This window comes from Lates calcarifer, linkage group LG7_2, assembly GCF_001640805.2.
Source record: "Lates calcarifer isolate ASB-BC8 linkage group LG7_2, TLL_Latcal_v3, whole genome shotgun sequence".
NCBI lineage: Eukaryota > Metazoa > Chordata > Actinopteri > Centropomidae > Lates > Lates calcarifer.
In genome coordinates, this window is record NC_066854.1 from 6,552,272 (window position 1) to 6,573,507 (window position 21,236).

The window sequence follows — 21,236 nt, forward strand, 5'->3', positions numbered from 1 at the left end:
TGCCTTTTACCTAATCAGAGATGGCAGAGACTGAGGAGACAGTGGCTGTAAAGACCAAATAACCCTGTGACAGTACAACAGGTATCACAGGGGTACACTGTGACCTCAGCTAAACTTAATTAGAGTAACGTATCTAACATGATTAGAGGTAATTAAGACTATTTAGCATCGCTTCCACAGATCTATGACAACATGACAGCTGTTTTTTTTTAACTGAGTCAAGTGAATGTGACCACATTTCATACTTACTTAATCTTACAGTTTGTACTTTAATTACATTTATGCAATAAAATGCGGTTTTATTTTGGGGAAAAGGTCATAAATCTTCTACTTTTTTATTAAAATTTAAATTTTCTCAGTGGTAAAGATGCTAATTTAGATATATTAAATTCAAGATTAGATCCAGATCAGATCTTTGCGATGGACTGCTATGGGTAAAAACAAAGTTTATATAATAATTTACAGTGTGATCTGATACTGGTTTATTACAGACATAAATGAACTTACAGAGTTCAAACAGTCAGCTCAGTTCAGATCTGTTCATTGTTCGGTTATTGTGAAACTACCTGGATATTTATCCTTCCATAATGTCTGTCTGCGTTTGAATCACGCCGTTATGAGACAAATCTCAACATGCCTGAAGCCTAACGACTGTCATCCCACAGAGCAGACTGATAAATAAGCCTTCTACCAATCATCAGAAAGCTTCTAAATAAGGAGGAATGCTGAGGAATGTGTTGCATTGAAAAATAATGTTGTTATCTGGTCCCGTTACGCTGCTTTGTAAGGACTTTGCAGCACTTGTTTAGACATTACAAACCTAATATTGGTAACTAAACAGCATTATCACATTTAATTGCTGCAAGAACTGTTCTTTTAAATAATAATTCCTTCCATTTTAAATTGGGTCTAGCTTCTCTTTACATAGTTATAGATGTAACAGAGGATGCACTGCAGGAAAAAAGGTTAAAAAAAAAAGAAAGAAACATGTAAAATTGTCATGTGACAGCAAGTGATGCCATTTTAATTAGCTTCATGAAACATAAGCTGTCACAAACTGAGATGTTGTTAGCATATTTCCTTTTTTCATTGGGGGAAAAAATAGAAATCACTGACATTTTACATGACAGTGAGAATTCTTTACAGCATCGCAAATGGGTATATTAGACCTTTAAACAAAGGCTGGATTTATATTTAGTTTTATTTTACAGACGTGGTCGGAGGAGGAGGATCCTCCATCGTACCTCTGTAGCTCCCAGTACTGACTGATATTTCATAAAAGCCCAGTATTGACAAACAGATAAATGCTCCTATCCCTAATCTTCAGTATTCAGCAGTCTCTCTGCATCCAGGCTTTTGCAACAGCAATACAATCAATTTAACCCTAACCCATTCGTCTAAAGCAGTCATCCAGATCAATTACAGCAGCAGACCTCATCAGCATCCCACATCCTACCAGTCACAGGCTTGTCTCTGCATTTTCGTACTCTGCGGCTCCATTTCACCCTCCACACAGCAGGGATTTTATTTAATCAGCCATTTGCAACAGTTGGGAGGCCGTGTCTAAGCCTCAGCTGAGCGTGGAGCCTGGGTATAAACCTCAATATCGCTCATGTGAGCACGGCTTGCACTGTCTGGATTATTGTCAAACACATTACTGCTGCAGCCTAATGCAACCCACAGCCATATAGGCCGGCTGCTCCTCTGCTGCCCATCGATTTGACTAGCAGGGAGAGAAAACAACTGGATTACATAATTCATGTGACTGACTGTTCCATTTGTAGTCATGATCAACTGGAGGAAGTAGCATAATAAAAGAGAGTGAATGGCACAGGAGCTGAGGCAGGTCAACATCCATCATACTATTTCATCTGGTGCAAAACATGCAAAATAAAAGCTGGAATAAGATTTCACAGGCTATGTCTCCTGCATGTTCTGTCATGAATGGATACCCTCCAGTGTGCCTCTTTACAACTGGTGATAACATTGAGTGACTCACCTTTCTTAATGTGCGCTGTGCTTTGTTGACTCAAGGTAATGCTGGTGTTGAACAGTATGTGCTACAATATCTTCAGATGCAGAATAATTATAATTTCAAAATGATGTGCGCCAAATCTCATTCAAAAATCCCACGTTTTAACACATTCCTGTTTATAAACAAATACAGACCTTCTCTCAGGATTATGTCTGAGTATATTCTTAATTTAACATAAGTACTTCACTAAATGGCACCTGAATTAAGAAAATTACCTTTACAAATAGTTTTACAGCCCAACAGAGAGTGTGTTAAGATTGAAAAATGAGCGAATGAATCACGGGTAAGTCACTAAAAAGTTCAAAAATGAATAGAAAAGTGATATGGGATCGAGGTTTTGAGTTATTTAGTGGGTTGCACACTCCTGCCGAAACCGCAGCTTCAAATTTACATTTTTTATAAGCAGGCAAACGGGATATTTCAAGACAAAACTCTAACTTCCTATTACAAAACAGTCATGCTTGCTGATGTTTTAGTGCGTCAGTTTCCCCAATCATTTTCCAATGAGATTCTTTCCACTCGCTTTCGTGAGTGAAACTTAATCCGGATGAGTAGCTGCTTCGGCGGAATTTGAAACCAACAGTGATAAAAGCTCACACGTTTTCTGTTTATTGTCAGAAATTGTAAAGAGCCTCGGTCTGCAGAGCGCTCACTGTAAGCAAAATAAAGCGAATACAGGAAGGACACCAGCGCTGTAAAAAAAAAAAAAAAAAAAAAAAAAAAAAAGAAGAAGAAGAAAACTTACATATCTGCTGATGAGGGTCCGAAGAGTGCTGAAATCCATCCCCATTGTGTTTCTCCTTCCTCCCCGGACACTTCTTCTTCTTTCTGAGTCGTTTCTCTTGAGAGTTTTCTAATGTAGGCGCCAGCTTCTTCTTAAATGTCCTCCTCTGTCCATGACTTTCTCTGTCTTCTCGTCTTCCTGGATTTAAAGAAAAGCCTGTCTGATAATGCTGCTCCAGAGAATTGTAAACACTGTGCTCACCTATGAGAGACTTTAACAACAGGCTTTTCCACTAACAGGAGGAGTGGTTCTTACTACAGTTTCGGGAGAGTTCATGCAGGCACAGACAAGTGCGCTGCTCCTTCTCTCTACACTGGGATGAAACTAATTTCTAGTCTCTCCACCTCTCTCGCGCTCCCTCTCTCCCCCCGTGCGCGCATACCAGTAATCTTCTTGTCTCGCGCCGCGGCCAAAGGAGCTTTTCTTTGCACTACGTCACGGGGGAGCCAGGTGGTGGCTCTGACTGGAGGTGAGCGCATGCGCACTCCGGCGCTTTTAAAGGGCTGTAATTGATTGGACGTTTCAGTTAATTAGGAGAGTGATTTGTTCGCTTGGGGCGGGACAGTGTGCAGACAAAATTGACAATAACTTTAATGAAACCGTACAATTGCAACAGGAGGACAGTGCATTAGATTTAGAGAGAGAGAGAGAGAGAGAGAGAGAGAGTGTGTGTGTGTGTGTGTGTGTGTGTGTGTGTGTGTGCCCCAAACACCCTAGTGGTGCTGTCCATCCAGATGATACTGAAATCCAACCATGCATATTTAATAATATGTGAAATCTTAGAAACTATCTACAGATTTAGTTTGTTTGAATAGTTTAAAAGGATTAGACAAGAAAAAAAAGAGTTAGAATTGTTTTATTTATTCAGTAGATATTTTATAATTTATCGCTGCAGAAAGTTAACACTATGAATACAATATCAAGTTATGAGTATGTACGAGTTAAGAGTACCGGGAGGTCAGATTAAGGGTCAGAACCACGGTCCATGGTGCTTTGTTTCCGGAGGGAAATGTTTTCATTCATTTGTCCAACCTCTGTTTCCTGGAGACGTTTTCGGCGGGTTCTGTTGAAACACCAGCGTCAAAGTCGCAACAATAACAACGACCATATCCGGTTGTTATCTTCACAATAAAACCATTACTGAGGCGAGGTTACCTAAAGTTTTTTATTTATTAAAGTTTTGCAAGTAACACGCAGTTAAAGGAATTTTAATTCATTAAATTCGTCATTTTACACTTTCACCTATACGCTATAGGTATATAAGCTGCAGTAACAGCCATTCAGGTTGTTTTTACAAAGTAAACATTTTATTTTAAAGTGACACATTCAAGGTTTTGAACTTTTCTGAAGAATTTTTAGTTGTATATATTCACTTTTGTCATAATTTTCCTTGTGTGCCATTGCATTATAGTTGACTACATCATTATTTACATTTTCAGCTCTGCTTAGGAACTTTTCACACAGACACTTAATTCACACCAGTAGAGGTGTTGTGAAAGCCAGACTAGACCAAATGTGTAGTAAACATGTATCGGCTCCTGGAGTAGCTGTATATGCTTCTGCTCACCCGCAATAAAATGACATAGTGAAGTCTAAGAAAAACCAAAGTAAAAATACTTTGGAATGTAGACCTATCCTTATGCACACTTTTTTATTTTACACAGGTCTATAGTATATGCATTGCTGCTAGAAGAACAGTGTGAACAGTGTTATAAATACACTACATTTCAAAATCAGTTTTGTCTTATTTCTCTGTCCCATCTTCCATCCAGTTCCAAATACCACTGACTCTCACTATTAATTAGAAACAATAATCCACATCTATGTTGAATAATTACTGTAACATGGATATAAAAATCTTTTCAGTTGTAATCTGTCAGTAAAATGAGCTGAAAGATTAACAAGCAATGAATTAATTACAGTTGTGATTGAAGGTATCTATTTTATCTTCTTACCTCTGTTGATTTTTTTGAGATTTTACCAAAACCAATGAGAAATTTCATGCTTTTACTTTGAAGGAAATATGTCGCTAGCTGCGGTCATATTCTTCCTGCTTGTTGCTAGCTTGACTCAACTTGTCAAAATGGCGTTGCTCGTAGTGGGAGACTGGAGTTAGTTCATATTATTCAGTGGCATTTGATCATGATTGATAGTGGGCAACACGAGAAACGTTAGCCACAGGCAGTATGGCGACCCTGGATCAGAAATCACCCAATGTGCTTCTCCAGAGCCTCTGCTGCAGAATCACGGGGAAAAGCGAAGGTACATCAGTTAACGTTAGCATGCTGCGCGCCAGTCCAGATACGTACACCACTCTAGAATTCAGGAAATGTCAAAGCTAACCTCATTCAAAAATCCGACACTTTAGCGTTGCTCTTTACATTGCTGATCATACATATTTTACCCATGATGTAAAGACATCGTCTGAATCTTTATCGTGTACTGACAAATTCGGCGTATAGTTCCAATACCAAACAGCCCTACTTTTATTAATAATTAAACTTTTTGCACTGCTTGCGCCGGCTCAACCAGCTGTCTTTAATGAGGGAATGTTGTAGAAAACGGCTGGAGTTCTACTGTAATGAGTGCTGCTTGGTCTGTTACACATATGCCGAACTGAAGAGAGCATATTATTAATATAGTTAAGAACTTGCAAGTGATGGAGCGCATATTAGACTGATTTAAAAAATCAAAATGATGTTTGGCATCACATTAGCTGTGTGGGACAACGGCACGTAAGCGGAGCTAGGTCCGCGTAGCTGTCAGCCAATGGGCTTGGCTATGAGCACATCCCGTTTAACAGCTTCATGGTGCCCCCAGCTCTTACTGTAATACACTATTAGCTTTGGTTTGATCAGGTGGTTAGCTCTTCACTCCAGCTATCTGTAAGCTTGCTAGCCAGTTAGCTCTCATAATAACCAATACACTGTTTGCATGGTTATTGGATGCACTTGTGTCCTGCTAGCTGCAGGCCCCTGCTGGATGCAGGCATCTCAGATGGAGGTTAGCATGTTTAATCTGAGATAGCGGAGAAATATCAGTGTGATCATGTGTGTTTCAGTCAGTTTGATGCGACTGATGATTTAACCCCTGTGCAGAGCTTTGCTTTTTTAAATATTAGCTCTTATTTTTTTAATCCAAAGCCAGAGTGTTAGCCACACTAGTTTTGCCCCATTATTCACAACCATATACAAAGCTATAACCCATTTACACCAGTATCCTAGTATCTAAGTTTTAAGAGGCATACTGTGCTGTTGCAGCTTTTTGAAAATGATTGGGGGAAAATGTGGAGTAACAGCAGCAACAACCGATAATAACAGGTGGACATTTCTACATCACTTCAAAGTGCTGCCTTTACCTTCAGTCATTCCTGGGTCTTTATTTTTCCAGCTGAAGTTGCCCACCAGTTCCAGTATGCAGTGCGAGTCATTGGCAGCAACTATGCCCCCACTATTGAGCGGGATGAGTTCCTGGTGTCAGAGAAGATCAAGAAAGAATGTAAGTGGCATTTGGACAAATAATAATATCCATCATTAACCAACAGTACACTTCTCTCTTTAGTCTTTGTGTCCTCCCTGTGTGCACTTCACCTTTAATGTTGGAAAATCGTTATTGCACCATAATATCAAATCCCAGTGGACTTTCATAGTAGCCAAGGTGGCACCATTAGTGGGAAAACATTGATCTGAGCTAACACAAAAATAGCACAGCACTTACTGTGCAGAATGTTTTATTTATCCCTGGTTTTAAGGTGGACTTATTGGAATTTTGATAAAGTACTGACGTGATTTAAATCAGATATTTAGTCAAGCTTAACTTGAGTCACATGAGTCCACTCATATGAAAGAATTTATTCCAGTAATACCAACAAATCAGTTGTGGAAATGCCATTTGTAACACAGCTCTAGCTGCCAGCTGTGACTTGTCATACCAGAGCTGGTTGCAGCTGTGGAATTTCAATAAAAGAGAGTTTTCTCTGCATTCTGTCACAGAGTAATATATAGACAGGGATCCCCAATATTGTTCAGGGCTGAAAAGCTCTTAAAATGTGTCATTTTATTGAAGGTCTCATAATTACAGACACTCAAGGTCTTTTTCTATTCACGGTGTAGTGACAGGTTTTCTTTGTGCTGTAGAACACAGCGAGCGGCTTGCCTGAGCACAGATGGACCTCATGTTCCTCTGCAATTGAATTCCTGCTTTTTGTTAAACTCTGCAGTTTTGTGGAAAGGTTTATTTAATTATTTAGTTTTGTTTTTTTAAATGGTCCTAAATCGATCAGTGAAGTAAAAAAGAATAGATCTTGTTAAAAACTTGCAGCATAGTGTGGTTTTAAGGCTCAAACATCAGAGTTTACAGAGTTTGTCTTGATGCTGTTGCAGTGCTGAAGCAGAGGAGAGAAGCAGATGCTGCTCTGTTCTCAGAGCTGCACAGAAAACTTCAGACGCAGGTTAGTATCTCTTTGTTTTACCAGAACTGTGGTCACTACACAAATTATGATAATGTTGAGCTGATGTTGTGTTTACTGTTTGACAGGGCGTTCTGAAGCATCGCTGGTCTGTTCTCTACCTGCTGCTCAGCCTCTCTGAAGACCCCCGTAAACCGTCCAGCAGGGTGAGGGACACAAACAGTCTCAAAACCTTTTATCGGGTCATGTTTTCGAAGCTCTTGTTTCTTGTTTTTCCGCAACATAAGCATCGTAATAAAAGCAGGATAAGGAAACTGACTGAAGCTGTCTCCCTGTCCTCCCCAGGTTGGGAACTATGGGGCGCTTTTCGCCCAAGCCCTCCCCAGAGACGCCCACTCCACCCCGTTCTACTGCACCCGGCCTCAGAGCCTGGCCCTGAGCTATGGGGAGAGGAGCGGCGGGCTGTCGGCCAGCGTGGGCACCAGCGGCATCTCCAGCCTGGGGGTGTACACGCTGAATGGACCCACGCCGACGCCACAGTCATTGCTGGCCGGGTGAGTGTCCGGACCCAACAACACCGGCTGGCTGTCATGGATCAGTACAATAGATCCTCTGTTGATATTACACTGCTCTGGTTTTAATGGATCCTAATGGATAAACTTCATTCAGCTCCAGATGCACTTAAACAAACTCCACTGTGAACCTGAAGGCAACATAATGCCTTGAATGAAACCTCCAGCTGCTCTATGGTAGCTGGCCAAAATAATGTGCACACCCTCTGCCACCGTATGAACGTTTTCAATGACAAAAAAAGCTCTGTTGTCTTTATACTTATGAAGTCATTAGTTGACATGATCACATAGAAGAGAAGCCAGAGAATAAGCAATTTGACCTGAGAGGCTCCAGAGAGAACAGGGTTATTTATCTGACACTTGTCCTGTAAAAGCACTCTGCGTGAGATAAAGGAAGCGTCAATTATCACCAGTAAATGAACTTTCCTCTCAGCCTGACCTCTTTATAAATCTGTTTTATGAGCCATCAGAAGGCCATTTAATTCCATTTATCCTTATTAATAATGCAGGAGTCCTTCAGTTACAAATGACCATTGAGTTGTCTGAGCTCACCTTTTAATCGTGAAAGGTCAAATCCTTACTAAAAAAGTCTCATGGCATTGAATTGTAATTTATACTCCTGTGTTAAAAAAACACAGTAGCTGTGCTTTAATTATGCAAAGATGTGCTTTGAGTTTGTTTTTTTAAGTTTAATTAGCTGTTCTGAGTGCACTGTCCAGCATGTCTCCAGGAGTAATGACAGACGACCTCTACATGGGCTCAGAACTTTGTAACAACAGTAAATGTGTGTGTGTTTTAGTCAACCCCCCCAGTCTGCAGCTGGCGGCGGTCAGCCCCTGGGCTCTCGGCTAGCCTGGGCTCTTCCCGTCAGCTCCTCCCCTTCCTCCGCTCTGGCCCCGACTGCCACCCGCCCTCCCCTCGGACCTCCAGTCCCCTCTGCCAGAGTGGTGCGTCCTCGCCGAGACGGTGACGCAGGCGGTGAGTGACATGCAAAAACCCAGACTGACGCTTATGCCTGGGGTCTTACAAATCTTATTTAGGCTTTTCTGAGAGATTCATACAGTATTACTCCCTAAACTTTCACCGTTATTATTTCAAACTGAGAGCACAAACTGTATTTTTAACGTGCAGCGAATCCTTTGTCCTCTGGCGGCTGTAGGGGAGGTGAGCGAGGCGGCGCTAGTGCGGGACATCCTCTATGTCTTCCAGGGAATCGATGGCAAGTTCATCAAGATGAGCGCCCAGGATAACTGCTACAAAATAGACAGCAAGGTACCTGAACCTGAGTCCGGCCTTGTAAAGCTTTTAATAGGCTAAATCAGTTCAGCGGATGGCGAGCACATTACCCAAGTAACCCGACAGTACAGTAGAGCTCAGGTCATCGTCATCGGCTCAGAACAAGTGCTCAAGTACAGAGCACAGAGGTGAACACAGAGAGGTTTGTGATGCTTACCACATATTCAGAGTAGATGATGTGATATCAAGACTATTGCTGTTGATTGGACTTTAAAGGAAAGATTCAACAGATCAATATAAAGCTTTTTGGTTCAGAGCCACATCGACCACTCTTTTCTCTCTTCTTTCCTCTATACTGTCAATTTCTTTTATTCCCCCCTCTTGCAGATCGTCGATAGGGAGGCCTTAGATGTAACCTGTCCCATATTCTCTCTGTGGTGCTAAACATAGACTTGCGGTCTGTGTTGGGAGCCACTGAGACCAGAGATAAATGAGTCAAGGATGGAGATACTTCAGTATCTTCTGTGGCCACTTAACTTCCCTGCAAAGCTCCCTGGATAAGAGGTTTTGTTAAAAGAGATAAAACTTTAATGCATCATTAAATGTGAAGTCCACCCCAGCTGGAAAACAAATCTCTTTCCATGAGGAGGCCGGTTATAGTGGGTACATCATGTAAATTGCGATAATCTCCATGACGATACTCCGTCAGAGCTTTTCAAAATGAAATTTGTGACCGTGACTTCACCAGTTGAGGAAAAAAACAGATGATGTAGTGTAGTTGTAATGTGTGCTGCATTTCACCAGGTGGTGCTGTGCAAGTCCCTGAGGGACACGAGCAGCAGGCTGGCCGAGCTCGGCTGGCTCCACAACAAAGTCAGGAAGTACACCAGACGCCAGGAGCCTCGACCGGGCCTTTGGGCTCGTCGGACAGGTGTGTCTGTGCTCGCTTTGTGTATTAATTATCCTGGACATGATCTTTTTTTAGCCAATCCTTCACTAATGCATGTTTCCATCTGTGTCTGCCCCCCTCTGTGTCCCCCTCTCACCTCAGAGCTTCTGCGCCTCACTGCACCAGGAACTGAAGGAGTACTACAGGCTTCTGTCTGTCCTCCACTCCCAGGTACTCAGAGACGAATCATGTCCAGAATCTCATCTGATAGAAAAGATGGTGGATAATAAAATTACTATTAAACATGTCACTCACTACATGTTAAAAAAATAATTCTATAACTTGAGATCTCAGTTTTGTTGAAGGACTTGTGTGTTTCCTCAGTTCTTCATCCCTCTTTTCAGTTGTCTGAGTTTCTTGACCTGTGTGTGTATTTTGTAGTTGCAGGTGGAGGACGACCAAGGCGTGAACGTGTGCACAGAGAGCAGTCTGACTCTGAGGAGGCTGCTGGTTTGGATGTACGACCCCAAAGTCCGGCTCAAAACGCTAGCCGCCCTTGTTGACTTCTGCCAAGGTAGGTTGTGTTGGCGGTGACACAGGTTAACACATGATGTGAAGAGGAATTTCCCCTCAGTGTGTGTTTTTAATCTCGTGTTCAGGTCGAAAGGGAGGTGAGCTGGCTTCAGCCGTTCACGCCTACGGGAAAACGGGAGACCCACAGATGAGGGCGCTGGTTCAGCACATCCTCAGCCTGGTGTCACACCCCATCCTCAACTTCCTCTACAGGTGGATCTATGACGGAGAGCTAGAGGACACGTACCACGAGGTACGAGCCTCTTTCTGATATTTTCAGCACGTGTGTTTTGGAAAATCTGTGGTGTAGCATGTCTGAAGCTCCTGCCTGCCCAGAGATCCTTTAATAGAGAAACCATCAGGAATTTACTGCTCTGGAGATTGTTCTATTTAACTCCTCTGATGTTTGACCCCAATGAGAAAGAACATTAGTGAGAGGAGGAGGGAGAGAAATAAAGAAAGAGAGGTGGGGCAGGACAGTGTCTTAAATGAGAACTGATGAGAGGAGTGTAATGGAGAACCCAGTGATGGATGTTTCTCCTTTACTTCTCCCTGCTCCCTCTTTCTGTTTCTCCCTCACTCACAGTATTTATGTGTCCTGCATTAACTGTTAGTTATCTCAGGACTCTGGTCTTAAGTGCTGTGTTTAAGAAAACTGGGACAAAATGATTGCACCTTTCAGGAGGGAAATTACCAAGTAGATCACACATACACAGCCTGTAAAAACAGATGCAGTAAACAACACCTACTATGTTGTCTAAATTAATGATTCAAAGCACATTACAATTAAAAAACTACAATAATTAGGTAATGAAGTTTGTGTCAGAGCTGACTGAGTTATAGTGGGATTTGTGATCTTCTTTCTATGCTCATATTCCAGCTACTAGGCTGTGGGAAAGTGCTTTTTAAAGATAGATTGGTAGCGAGGCTGACAGTTGCAGTCAAATCATAAACGTATCAGCATACACAGAGTACGCAGCCTTCATCGTGCCCATTACAAAGCCAGTTGAAGCTTGTGTACGAGCCTGTGAAGTAAATGGACGATCTAAGTGAAAGTGACAGAGGATGAAAACCTCTGTCATGGATGCACGATCCGTCCATAAAGCTAGAGTATTTATTCATTGTTTGGCCCCTCACTTTATTCTGGTCTAAAGTTATCTTTGAATCCGTCCAAATGCAGGGCTTAGTCATTTCCACAGTAAATAAGTCTGTAATTGTAATGTAATGTGTGTCTTTATGTGTAGTTCTTTGTAGCATCAGATCCCAACGTGAAGACCGATCGCCTGTGGCATGACAAGTACTCCCTCAGGAAGTCTATGATCCCCTCATTCATCACCATGGACCAGGCCCGCAAGGTATACACACCCACAATCTCTTCACTCATTACCATAGATAGGGTTATTGGCCTTACACAAACAGGTAAGAAGTGGTTTCACCACTATAAGGAACTGTTATCTCCTGCCTGCTGTTTCACATCACCTCATTATCGTCTCCCCCCTCTAGGTTCTGCTCATTCGGTAAATCCATTAACTTCCTGCATCAGGTTTGTCATGACAGGACGCCGCCGGGCAAAATCACGCCAGCGTCCAAGTCTGCAGACACGCCCAAAGACGGTAAGTCTCGCACTCTCTTGTTGATATGGAAACAATTTTGCAACATTAATATCTGCACTTGGTTTCTGGGCATAATTAGGATTAAAAGAGTTTTTCCAACACCTCATAATGGGACATTATCTGTAGAAAACATGACATCAGGAAGAAGCAATAACACATATGCTCTGGTAAATGTTGGAATGGTATTGCTGGCTTTATTGCCACTCTTTATAGTTTTGTTTTCTTTTTTCAGTGTTATTATTGAGTCAAGCGTACTAATGACATCATTGACCAATAAGAAGGTTCCTCTCCGTTTCGTCCTTATCCTATTGATATTGCTATATTGACGTAGCCTAGTGGACTGGCAGTGATCAATGCTCTTACCGTTCACCGGCCTTGTCCTCCTCCTCCTTTTGACTATGAAGTGGAAAGAGGTATACTTAGCTATATTCTATTGATTCAGTCTGCAGGACTTCATCGGACCAGTTTGAGCTGTAGCTTTTACTGTATCTGTTGAAGGACATCACACTCACTTTCTCACTTATCGGCCTGCAGCAGAGGTCTGGTTGGAGCAGGAGAGGATATGATGTGGTTGGCCCAGAGTCCAGCACTTTTCTTGCCTTATCTTTAGAATATGTCAAATTATTTATGAACCTCCTTTGAGTTAAAATCCCATTAAATTCTTTCTCCATCTCATTTCCTTGGTCTTGTAGCTGCAGAGCTGCTGTCAGACCTGGAGGGGGCCTTTCAGGAGAAGATCGACGCTGCCTACTTCGACACCAGCAAATACCTGCTGGATGTCCTCAACCGCAACTACCTGCTGCTGGAGCACCTGCAGGCCATGAGGAGATACCTGCTGCTGGGCCAGGGAGACTTCATCAGACACCTCATGGACCTGCTCAAGTTAGCAACAATAGACTTTTAATATATCATCTCTTTTATGACCCTACTGCTGCTGCTTTGTACACAGCATCATACTACTGCGAGTCTCATTTTGCTGTTTGCTAAATATTTTGTCCCAGACCAGAGTTGGTGCGTCCGGCCACCACGCTGTACCAACACAACCTGACTGGTATCCTAGAAACGGCAGTCAGAGCCACCAATGCCCAGTTTGACAACGCAGAGATCCTCAAGAGGCTCGATGTGCGCCTGCTGGAGGTGAAGTGTGTGTGAGAGTGTGTGTGTGTGTGTGGGAGGGTGCTGTGTTGCAAGACTGATTTCTTACTGTGTCATTTCTTGGCTCCAGGTGTCTCCTGGTGACACAGGCTGGGATGTTTTTAGTCTGGACTACCATGTTGATGGACCCATTGCTACGGTAACAAACACATACGCTCAGTCATACACTTCCCAACATATTCTGTGTCATTTCATCTCTGCACAACTGTATGTGGAAATGTGAAACTCTTCATGCATTGCTTCTGTGTTTGTATGTGCATTGCAGGTGTTCACAAGAGAATGCATGGGCCACTACCTGCGTGTGTTTAACTTCCTGTGGAGGGCCAAGAGGATGGAGTACACACTGACTGACATCTGGAAGGGACAGATGTGTAATGCCAAGCTGCTCAAAACCATGCCTGGTACATAAACACACACACACACACTTTCTTAGAAAAATTATATCCTGCATTCATGTTTTTTTTCCCCTACAATATGTTCTTAAAATCTGTTTCAGGTGAATTAGTGTAATTGGCAGCTTGTAGAAATGTTACCTGCCATTATGCTTTCTACCCCACAGAGTTGTCCGGCGTGCTGCACCAGTGTCACATCCTGGCCTCCGAGATGGTCCACTTCATCCACCAGATGCAGTACTACATCACCTTTGAGGTCAGATCATTAGCAGTGCTGTTACCGTCACAGGCTGTAAAACATCAGTAAAGAAAAGCTGTAATTACAGCAGGAGGCGAGCTGCTGTTAAATGCAACGCTGCATGATTGTGATTTACAGGATCAACAGTAGCCTTGAAGTTAGTGAGGTTAACTCAAGGTTGCTGGTTCAAGTCCAGACCAACTGCAAAACTGTACTTAAAGTCAGACTAGTGAGGTTGTGTTTCTCAGAGATCAGATAAAATAATTGTAAGAATAATAGGAAAAACATATTGACTGTGGACAGGGAGGCGCCACCATAATATCAAAGGACACTGTATGATATCTGACTCTTAATAAAAGGGCAATGTCATTCCCATACACTAACTTGTAGGTGTTGGAGTGCTCCTGGGATGAGCTGTGGAACAAAGTGCAGCAGGCTCAGGACCTGGACCACATCATCGCTGCCCACGATGTCTTCCTGGACACCATCATCTCCAGATGCCTGCTGGACAATAACAGCAGGGTAACACATGAATACGCACATTAAGATTATGTTATTTCTGACTCTCGTTTTCCACAAACACACCTCTTTGAATTCTGTTTCCATCCAGAATCTTCTGAACCAGCTGAGGGCCATATTTGACCAGATCATAGAGTTTCAGAACGCCCAGGACTCCCTCTACCGCTCGGCGCTGGAGGAACTCACCCTCAGACTGCAGTATGAAGAGAGGAAGCAGCAGAGAGAAGAGGAGGTGAGAAGCTACAGAGAAAAGGAGTGGGATGCTGGGAACATAACAGTACTTAAATGTGGGATGTGGGATGACTAACCTCTCTCAATCTGTGCTGGTTCAGGGTCAGTGGGGAGTGACGGCCGAACAAGAAGCAGAAGAGAAGAGGAGGATTCAGGAGTTCCAGGAAACCATACCAAAGATGCGCTCCCAGCTCCGAATTCTCACCCACTGCTACCAGGTACCAGCCTGAACCAGCTCTGGGAGCAGCTGTCAATCGGTTACATTGGCATCTTCTCCTTTTCTAACCTCTTTCTTTTCTTCCATTCTTCTTTCAGAACATCGTGCAGCAGTTCCTGGTGTTGCTGATGACGAGTTCAGATGAGAGTCTGCGTTTCCTCAGCTTCAGACTGGACTTCAATGAACACTACAGGTTTGCCTTTTAAAACGTAGTCAGCATAGGATTTCTGCTGGTCTAAACATCATGAGCTGAAGTTTTGTTCGTTTTACAATAGGAGGAGGTCATTCCAGATTCAGCTCCAGATTTAGTTTTCCAGGCTTTCTAGAGAGTGTGGAGCCTGCAGATTCATAAGAGATGGAGACAACATGGCTACAGGTGTCCTCAAACTAAGTCCTTTGAGGCACTTCACATCCTGATAAATGATGTCACCTGATGTGTTTGTAGTTAGTTGCTCAGATGTTTTAGTTTTTCTGTGACACAGCTGTTCAGTGATTCAGTCTAGAAGAACATACAGTAGCTTCATTAACTGTTCACCATAATGTTTGTTACTGTTAACACATATTATTCCCTCTACAGGGCCAGAGAGCCGAGGCTGCGAGCTTCACTGGGCGCCACCCGAGGGCGACGGCTGTCAAACATCTGACACGAAGACAACGGCACTGACAAGCAACACTTCCCGTCATCCGAGCATGGGGTGTGACATCGCAGAGATGGGCTGACCAGCAGACTTTAAAGCGCTTCATGTCGAGATGATGTCATGCCTTGGAGGACGCAATCCAGCACCGTCCTGAATGTTCTGGCATCGCGAGTGGCGGCGGCAAACAGTCGGTCACCAAGTGATGACATCACAGCAGACAGCTCCAGCAAAGTCATCTGAGTGGGGAAACACAAACGAATAAAGTCCAGTAAATCAAACTTTTAAGAGCTTGTCGTGACAGACTGCTCGGTGTTCGGTGAGAAATTCTGCAAAAATATCAAGTAAATTTGGGAAAATGATCCAGTGGAGTGTGTGGAGGTAACAAGAAGCTGCTGTCAGACTGAGATCCCCGTTTCACACAGGGCCACCTTACATGGCATGCCTTATTAATGAGAAAGAAAACAAAACCTTTTTTTTCTCAGCGCGGTTGCCAAATCTAGTCCCAACACACAAAATGTATGTACATAGAGTTTATGCAAAAATGTATGTGTGTGTATATATGCACTTCTCTGTGCACGTCAACACCTGTTGCTTCGCGTCTTCTCACTAGGGTTCGACGGATATGTGTCCGATATTGATATTTTTTCAATTTTGTATTTGTAGCAGTTATTAAAATGAATAATTGGGAGCATTTTTACAACAATTATTCCACAAGAGACAGTGTTTCTGCTGTTTTCTTCTCATTACGGTGGGAAAAAATTAGTATTTACAGCACGAGGCACCAAAACTCTACTGAACAGGCAGGAAACTATCAGGATATTGAATATTTAATATTTATGATCAGTATTGGCACACTGCTATATCAGTCTAACCCTAGTTCTTCACTCGCCTCCTTAAAATCCAGGGTTTTTAGTACATCAGGTCACAATCATACAGAGGATTTGGAATCTCACACACACACTCCCAATTATTGTATCGAGCCCCCTTTGTTTACATCCTGTGTTAATATCCGAGGTTTGTTGATTTTAACCAAATAGTTTCTGTTTGTCATTAGATTTGTAAAACATAGGAACTTGACTGAGAACCGACCGATATAAAGAATGTTCTGAAGGGTTTGTTATGTATTTATGTGTGGTTTCCCTCTGTTTCCCTGCTTAGTTTACAGTGTGTGCTTCTACGTCTGTATGAGAGATGGATCATGTCAAAGAGAAACAATCCTCACACAACCACAACAACCTCACTTCTCGTCACTGCATAAAAAATAAGAACTAGAAATGTTCAGATATTTCAGTTTCTTTAAATATTGTAAATATTTCTAAGTCAAAATCCATGTTTAAAGAATTTAATGGTTCTAAATGTTCACTTGGGCAGTTTATTTTCTGAAACAAGTCTATTCCCATATTATAAATAAGAAAATAAGAGTGTTGTTAGTGTTATTAAGTGAGGTTATGCATATGAGGTGAAGATGCTGACAGTATTCTGGTGGAACTGGTTCAGTATAGGAGTGTTGTTTCTGTTGATCAGCCTCCCAGATTGTTCTTTACTTTAACTGTGATCCCTCATTTTGTCTACAACAGATGAGGAGAAGTAGTCATTGTGATAGCTACAGTTCAGAGAGAAGCTTTTAGTGCATAATCAATCCTCGTAATGACCCAAAACTGAACAGTGAAGTGAAAATGTTACCTTTGCTTTGGCTCAAAAGTGGATAATCATCTGAGTCTTAATTTCTGTTGTAGGACATGTAGGACATCACATTCAAAGTGCTTTCTGCTGTAGAAAAAGGCCAACATGTTTGTTGAGATTGAGAAGCCAAGTAGCATTTTAATCATCAACTTATACAATCATTTCCATACAAACAGCTGTGAGCATTGACCTCACCTTGTAGGAGCTCTGATCCTGGATCAGGCAACAGATGTTTGTAAAACCAAAAAATATAAATAAGTAAATTAACAGACATTGCATATGCATTTTAAAGGATATGGTTAACTTACTAACAAACCTGCATAAAAATCCCCACCCCCCAGAGTCACATTTAACATGTAATAATTCAGAAATAGATATAAAACTTTTGTTAGTACTAAGTTGAGTTTGGGGTTTCATGGGGAATTGTTTATTTCTGCAGATTAACAACTTAAACTAAATTTCAGTTCTAGGAAATATTTTTGACTAAGCAACATGTGCACAGATTTCAGTAGCAGATGTTCTCTGACATCAGCCCTGGAGCCACTGCACAGATTCACACACCAGGGTTGACTTTTTTCATTTTATTTTTACTGTCAGTAAAACTAATTGGTGCTGCCTGTGGTCACTAGACCAGTTAACTGCTCTCTGACAATAAAATTCCTGTCATATATGTGTGTAAAGAAATTAACCTGACTGAAGTTTAAACACCACTTTAAACACCAAACTGAACCGGGGTCAGCACTCCTGCACTGTCTGTCTGTTCTCTGCATTGTATAGCACATAATGTATAGAATATAGGGAAACAAACCATCCTGCTTCTTCTTTAATAAAATGTTTTTTTAACTATTAATATGTGTTCTTGTATGTGTTGACTTTTTACTTGAAGCAGTATTGGTGGTGCTGTGCAGCTCTGCCTCTGGGCTGATCTGAATTTGCCTCGACTTACTGCCACCTTGTGGGAATAAGTAAAAGATAATAAAAACAGAGGATCAAGATAATTTCCAGGTAATCTTTCCAGAAGAATCTCTAATGAATCTTAGTAGTTGAACACTGATTTTACTGTAGATCTTCGTCAACTCTTCTAATTTGGAAAGTTTTTTTCAAAAGAATTGAGACTCCACCTTAAAAAAATTACTAAATTAATAAAGTGTTGCAGATCTGTAAAGTTTGGGAGACTGGTGAGAGACTGATTAAAAGAAGATGTAATATGTAATATTATATATATATATATGTAATATGTAATGTGGCTGAATATCATCAAGAAAACTGAAAGACTGAATGAAGACAAAACATTTGTAATAAACGTACAGCTTTCATAATTATCACTACCATGAAGTGTGACCATTTGAGTTCAGGACCAAAGACATTGACACATTGTTCTATTTGCATTTTTGGTCAAATGAATAATTACATGTATACTTGCACACACACTTGCTAACAGTGTGATTTACCCAAAATAAATATAATAAAGTGGATTTTTCAGTCACATCCACTCATTTCTTGTATTACAGACTGACCTATGCAAGAAGTGAACCACTAGAGGGAGTAACAGGTTCTCTTTTCCACTGTCCTCTCTGCCATCAGACTTCCTGTCTTATCATCCTGGATTTAGATCCTTCGGTATTTGGGACCAGCAATCAAAAAGCCATTTCAATTTCAGTGTCTTTTGTACTTACATTAAGTTATGTACCTATTCTGTGCAGCCTCTGTAGTTCAGATGTTTTCATGGAACGTTGCTCTTGTTCACTTGTTGGATGCTGGAGGATAAGATGTGAACACAGATCAGTTAGTGATACAGAGAGGAGAGGAAAGTATCAAAGTCCTGTTACACACACACACAGTATCACCATGGCCTCTTTTTCCTGGAGAAATTTGTCCTGTCTGCTTTCATTTGTCTCAAAAACCAATTCCTCACTCGTTCAGCTGTTTGATTTTCTGCTGTTTTGTGGATCTGTGTACGTTGTGTATGTGTGTGTACACCTGCGTAAATACCTGTTTATTTGTCCAGAGAGTCATCTCTTCAGGCCTATATATAACAGCCTCTCATTTTTGTGGATAACACTTTGAGAAAATTGTCAATTTGGGAAGCCAGAGCAGCAAGAGGCTGAGAGTCCTACCTGCTGAGCTGGAACAGACAAGCCTGGATCTTCATTTTTTTCTTCTTCTTCCTTTCTCTCTATCCTCTTCCCTTTCTATGTGTCTGTGTGTAATATATCTAAGTGTGTAGGGGTGTTTGTCAGTGCGTTGGTCTAGGACATCGAATTGGTTTCTGATTGCTCAAGACATTTCTCCCAGTATTCCCAGCGCCCCTCATGTCATTTTTTCTCAACAGAAATAGCTTTGCACTGCTGACCTTTATATTGAGCCAGACCTTCCTGACAAACTGACCTGGTATCAGTTCATTTTGCATGAGTCAGTGGTCTTGAGAGTCTTTGACAGCCTTGGACATGTTCACTTGCTCAAAATGCAGGCTCTTCCAACAGTATATAATTGACAAAAAATAATTAAATGCTTGATTCATTTTCTTCCTTTTACCATTCTCATTAGTTTCATAGAAGCAGTCACTGCCATTCAAATATATTACTATTAAAATACTCAAATTAAAACACTAATTTAAATAGATAGACCAAAGTCTGTAGGCCTCCATCAAGCCACACAGAGCATCAGTAACACTTTATAAAACGTAAATTATTTCAGATCTATGTGTGTCCTCTATGGCTGTGCCCCGGTGCAGTGAACCTCCACTAACACGTGAGAAACCAATCCAGCTGCCCCTAACAGCCACATCTGCACTTTCAACCAGCCTCAGGGCTCATGGTCACAGAGGTGACAGAGAGGACTTCCTGCCCACTATCACTGAGGACACTGAGGTTATGTGTTTGGCATTTTCTCCGGAAAAGTAGGGATTTTGGGAGCCTTGGGAGAGAAACTAACGATAGTTTTAGTTATATATTTAAATGTAACATAAGGCTGACACAATGAATAAATATATTGTATAAACTGTACACTTAAAAATTAAATAAACAAATACAAATAAAGACACGGTTGTCTTGGCTAGAGTTTAGTTTGTTGTGTTGAGCTCTTGCTAATTTACAAACAAATTTTGAGATATGCACAAATACTAAATTACATGGGAGTGGTAGCCAACTGTTGCCCAAATGTAACAAAGTCAAAAGCAAAGCAGCTGCACCTTGTATCACTCTGATAATGTTGAAGTTTTTTGACACATTTAAAAGAAATAAATTGATATTTTAGGAAATATATTTACTTCCTTACCAAGAGTTGGACGAAAAGATGCAACAGCCCGGCTACGGTTAGCTTAGTTTAGCACGAGAACTGCGTACCAGGCCGCAGCTGTTGCACATATTTGAGATTAAACCACGCCCACTTCTATACGACGTACGCATCAACGGAAGCCTCAACGGTTGTGTTCACATGGAAACCGCACTCACGCTGGTCAAATTGTGACAGCTAATTTATAAAAATATTACATGTTGTTTGTTCCTCACCAAAAGCTTTCCTGGCAAATAACCACTGACAAAAGTTTTGTTTTGTTTTTGTTTTTTTTTTTGTTTTGTTTTTTTTAAGTTGACATTTGCTTTGACTCGAGCCAGGCTAGTTGTTCCCTGCCTGGCTGCCCTGGTTTAGTTTAGCAGCTAAGCTAAGCCAAGGCAGCCAGCTTTGGCTTCATGTTTACTGCACAGAGTGGGATCAGTCTTCTCAACAGTACCACAAAATGTTGACCTATCCCGTTAAGAATTGTTAGATTAATAAGAAGCTTCCACATCAGTGGTGTTGACAGATGTGCCCCCTGACAGGATCACTAACTTGTTAAGTGAAAACAGGACAGCTGGTTAATTGTGGAGTCTAGTTTTCACAGGACAGCACAGCCCATTTCCACAGCAGCAGACTTTATTCAACTCTGTTTGACCCGCTGAAACAAAGCAACAAAAACCAACTGTCACATCCCATCATGCATTTAGCCGTGCTGCAAATGCATGAATGCTACCTGGAGAATGGCGCACCATCCTTTCTGTCCTCTCACTGTTCTCC

General features: G+C 41.6%; 2 protein-coding genes across 6 annotated transcripts in view; one reads left to right on the forward strand and one right to left on the reverse strand.

Moving 5' to 3' along the window:
- The window catches only part of atp11a (ATPase phospholipid transporting 11A), a 45,090-nt gene extending 38,827 nt beyond the window's left edge, over positions 1–6,263 (reverse strand). For 4 of the 5 annotated variants that reach the window (XM_051065851.1, XM_018690681.2, XM_051065853.1 and 1 more), the window contains exon 1: positions 2,781–3,273. In XM_051065851.1, the coding sequence (XP_050921808.1) occupies positions 2,781–2,825 (45 nt within the window). In that variant the 5' untranslated portion in view covers positions 2,826–3,273. Of the gene's footprint in view, positions 1–2,780; positions 3,274–6,177 lie in introns of those variants that run through there. The other variant, XM_018690677.2, reaches the window with a different exon arrangement.
- On the forward strand, positions 4,874–16,862 carry tubgcp3 (tubulin, gamma complex associated protein 3). Its single transcript, XM_018690707.2, is given in 25 exon segments — positions 4,874–5,081; positions 6,210–6,317; positions 7,202–7,269; positions 7,356–7,433; positions 7,573–7,781; positions 8,599–8,777; positions 8,959–9,071; positions 9,840–9,923; positions 9,925–9,966; positions 10,087–10,155; positions 10,366–10,498; positions 10,584–10,750; positions 11,742–11,852; positions 12,001–12,012; positions 12,014–12,110; positions 12,803–12,992; positions 13,112–13,247; positions 13,336–13,404; positions 13,531–13,666; positions 13,825–13,913; positions 14,286–14,417; positions 14,506–14,646; positions 14,747–14,863; positions 14,961–15,055; positions 15,440–16,862. Coding segments are annotated over 25 exon segments (2,718 nt in total). The 5' UTR covers positions 4,874–5,005; the 3' UTR covers positions 15,507–16,862.
- The last annotated feature ends 4,374 nt before the right edge of the window (positions 16,863–21,236 follow it).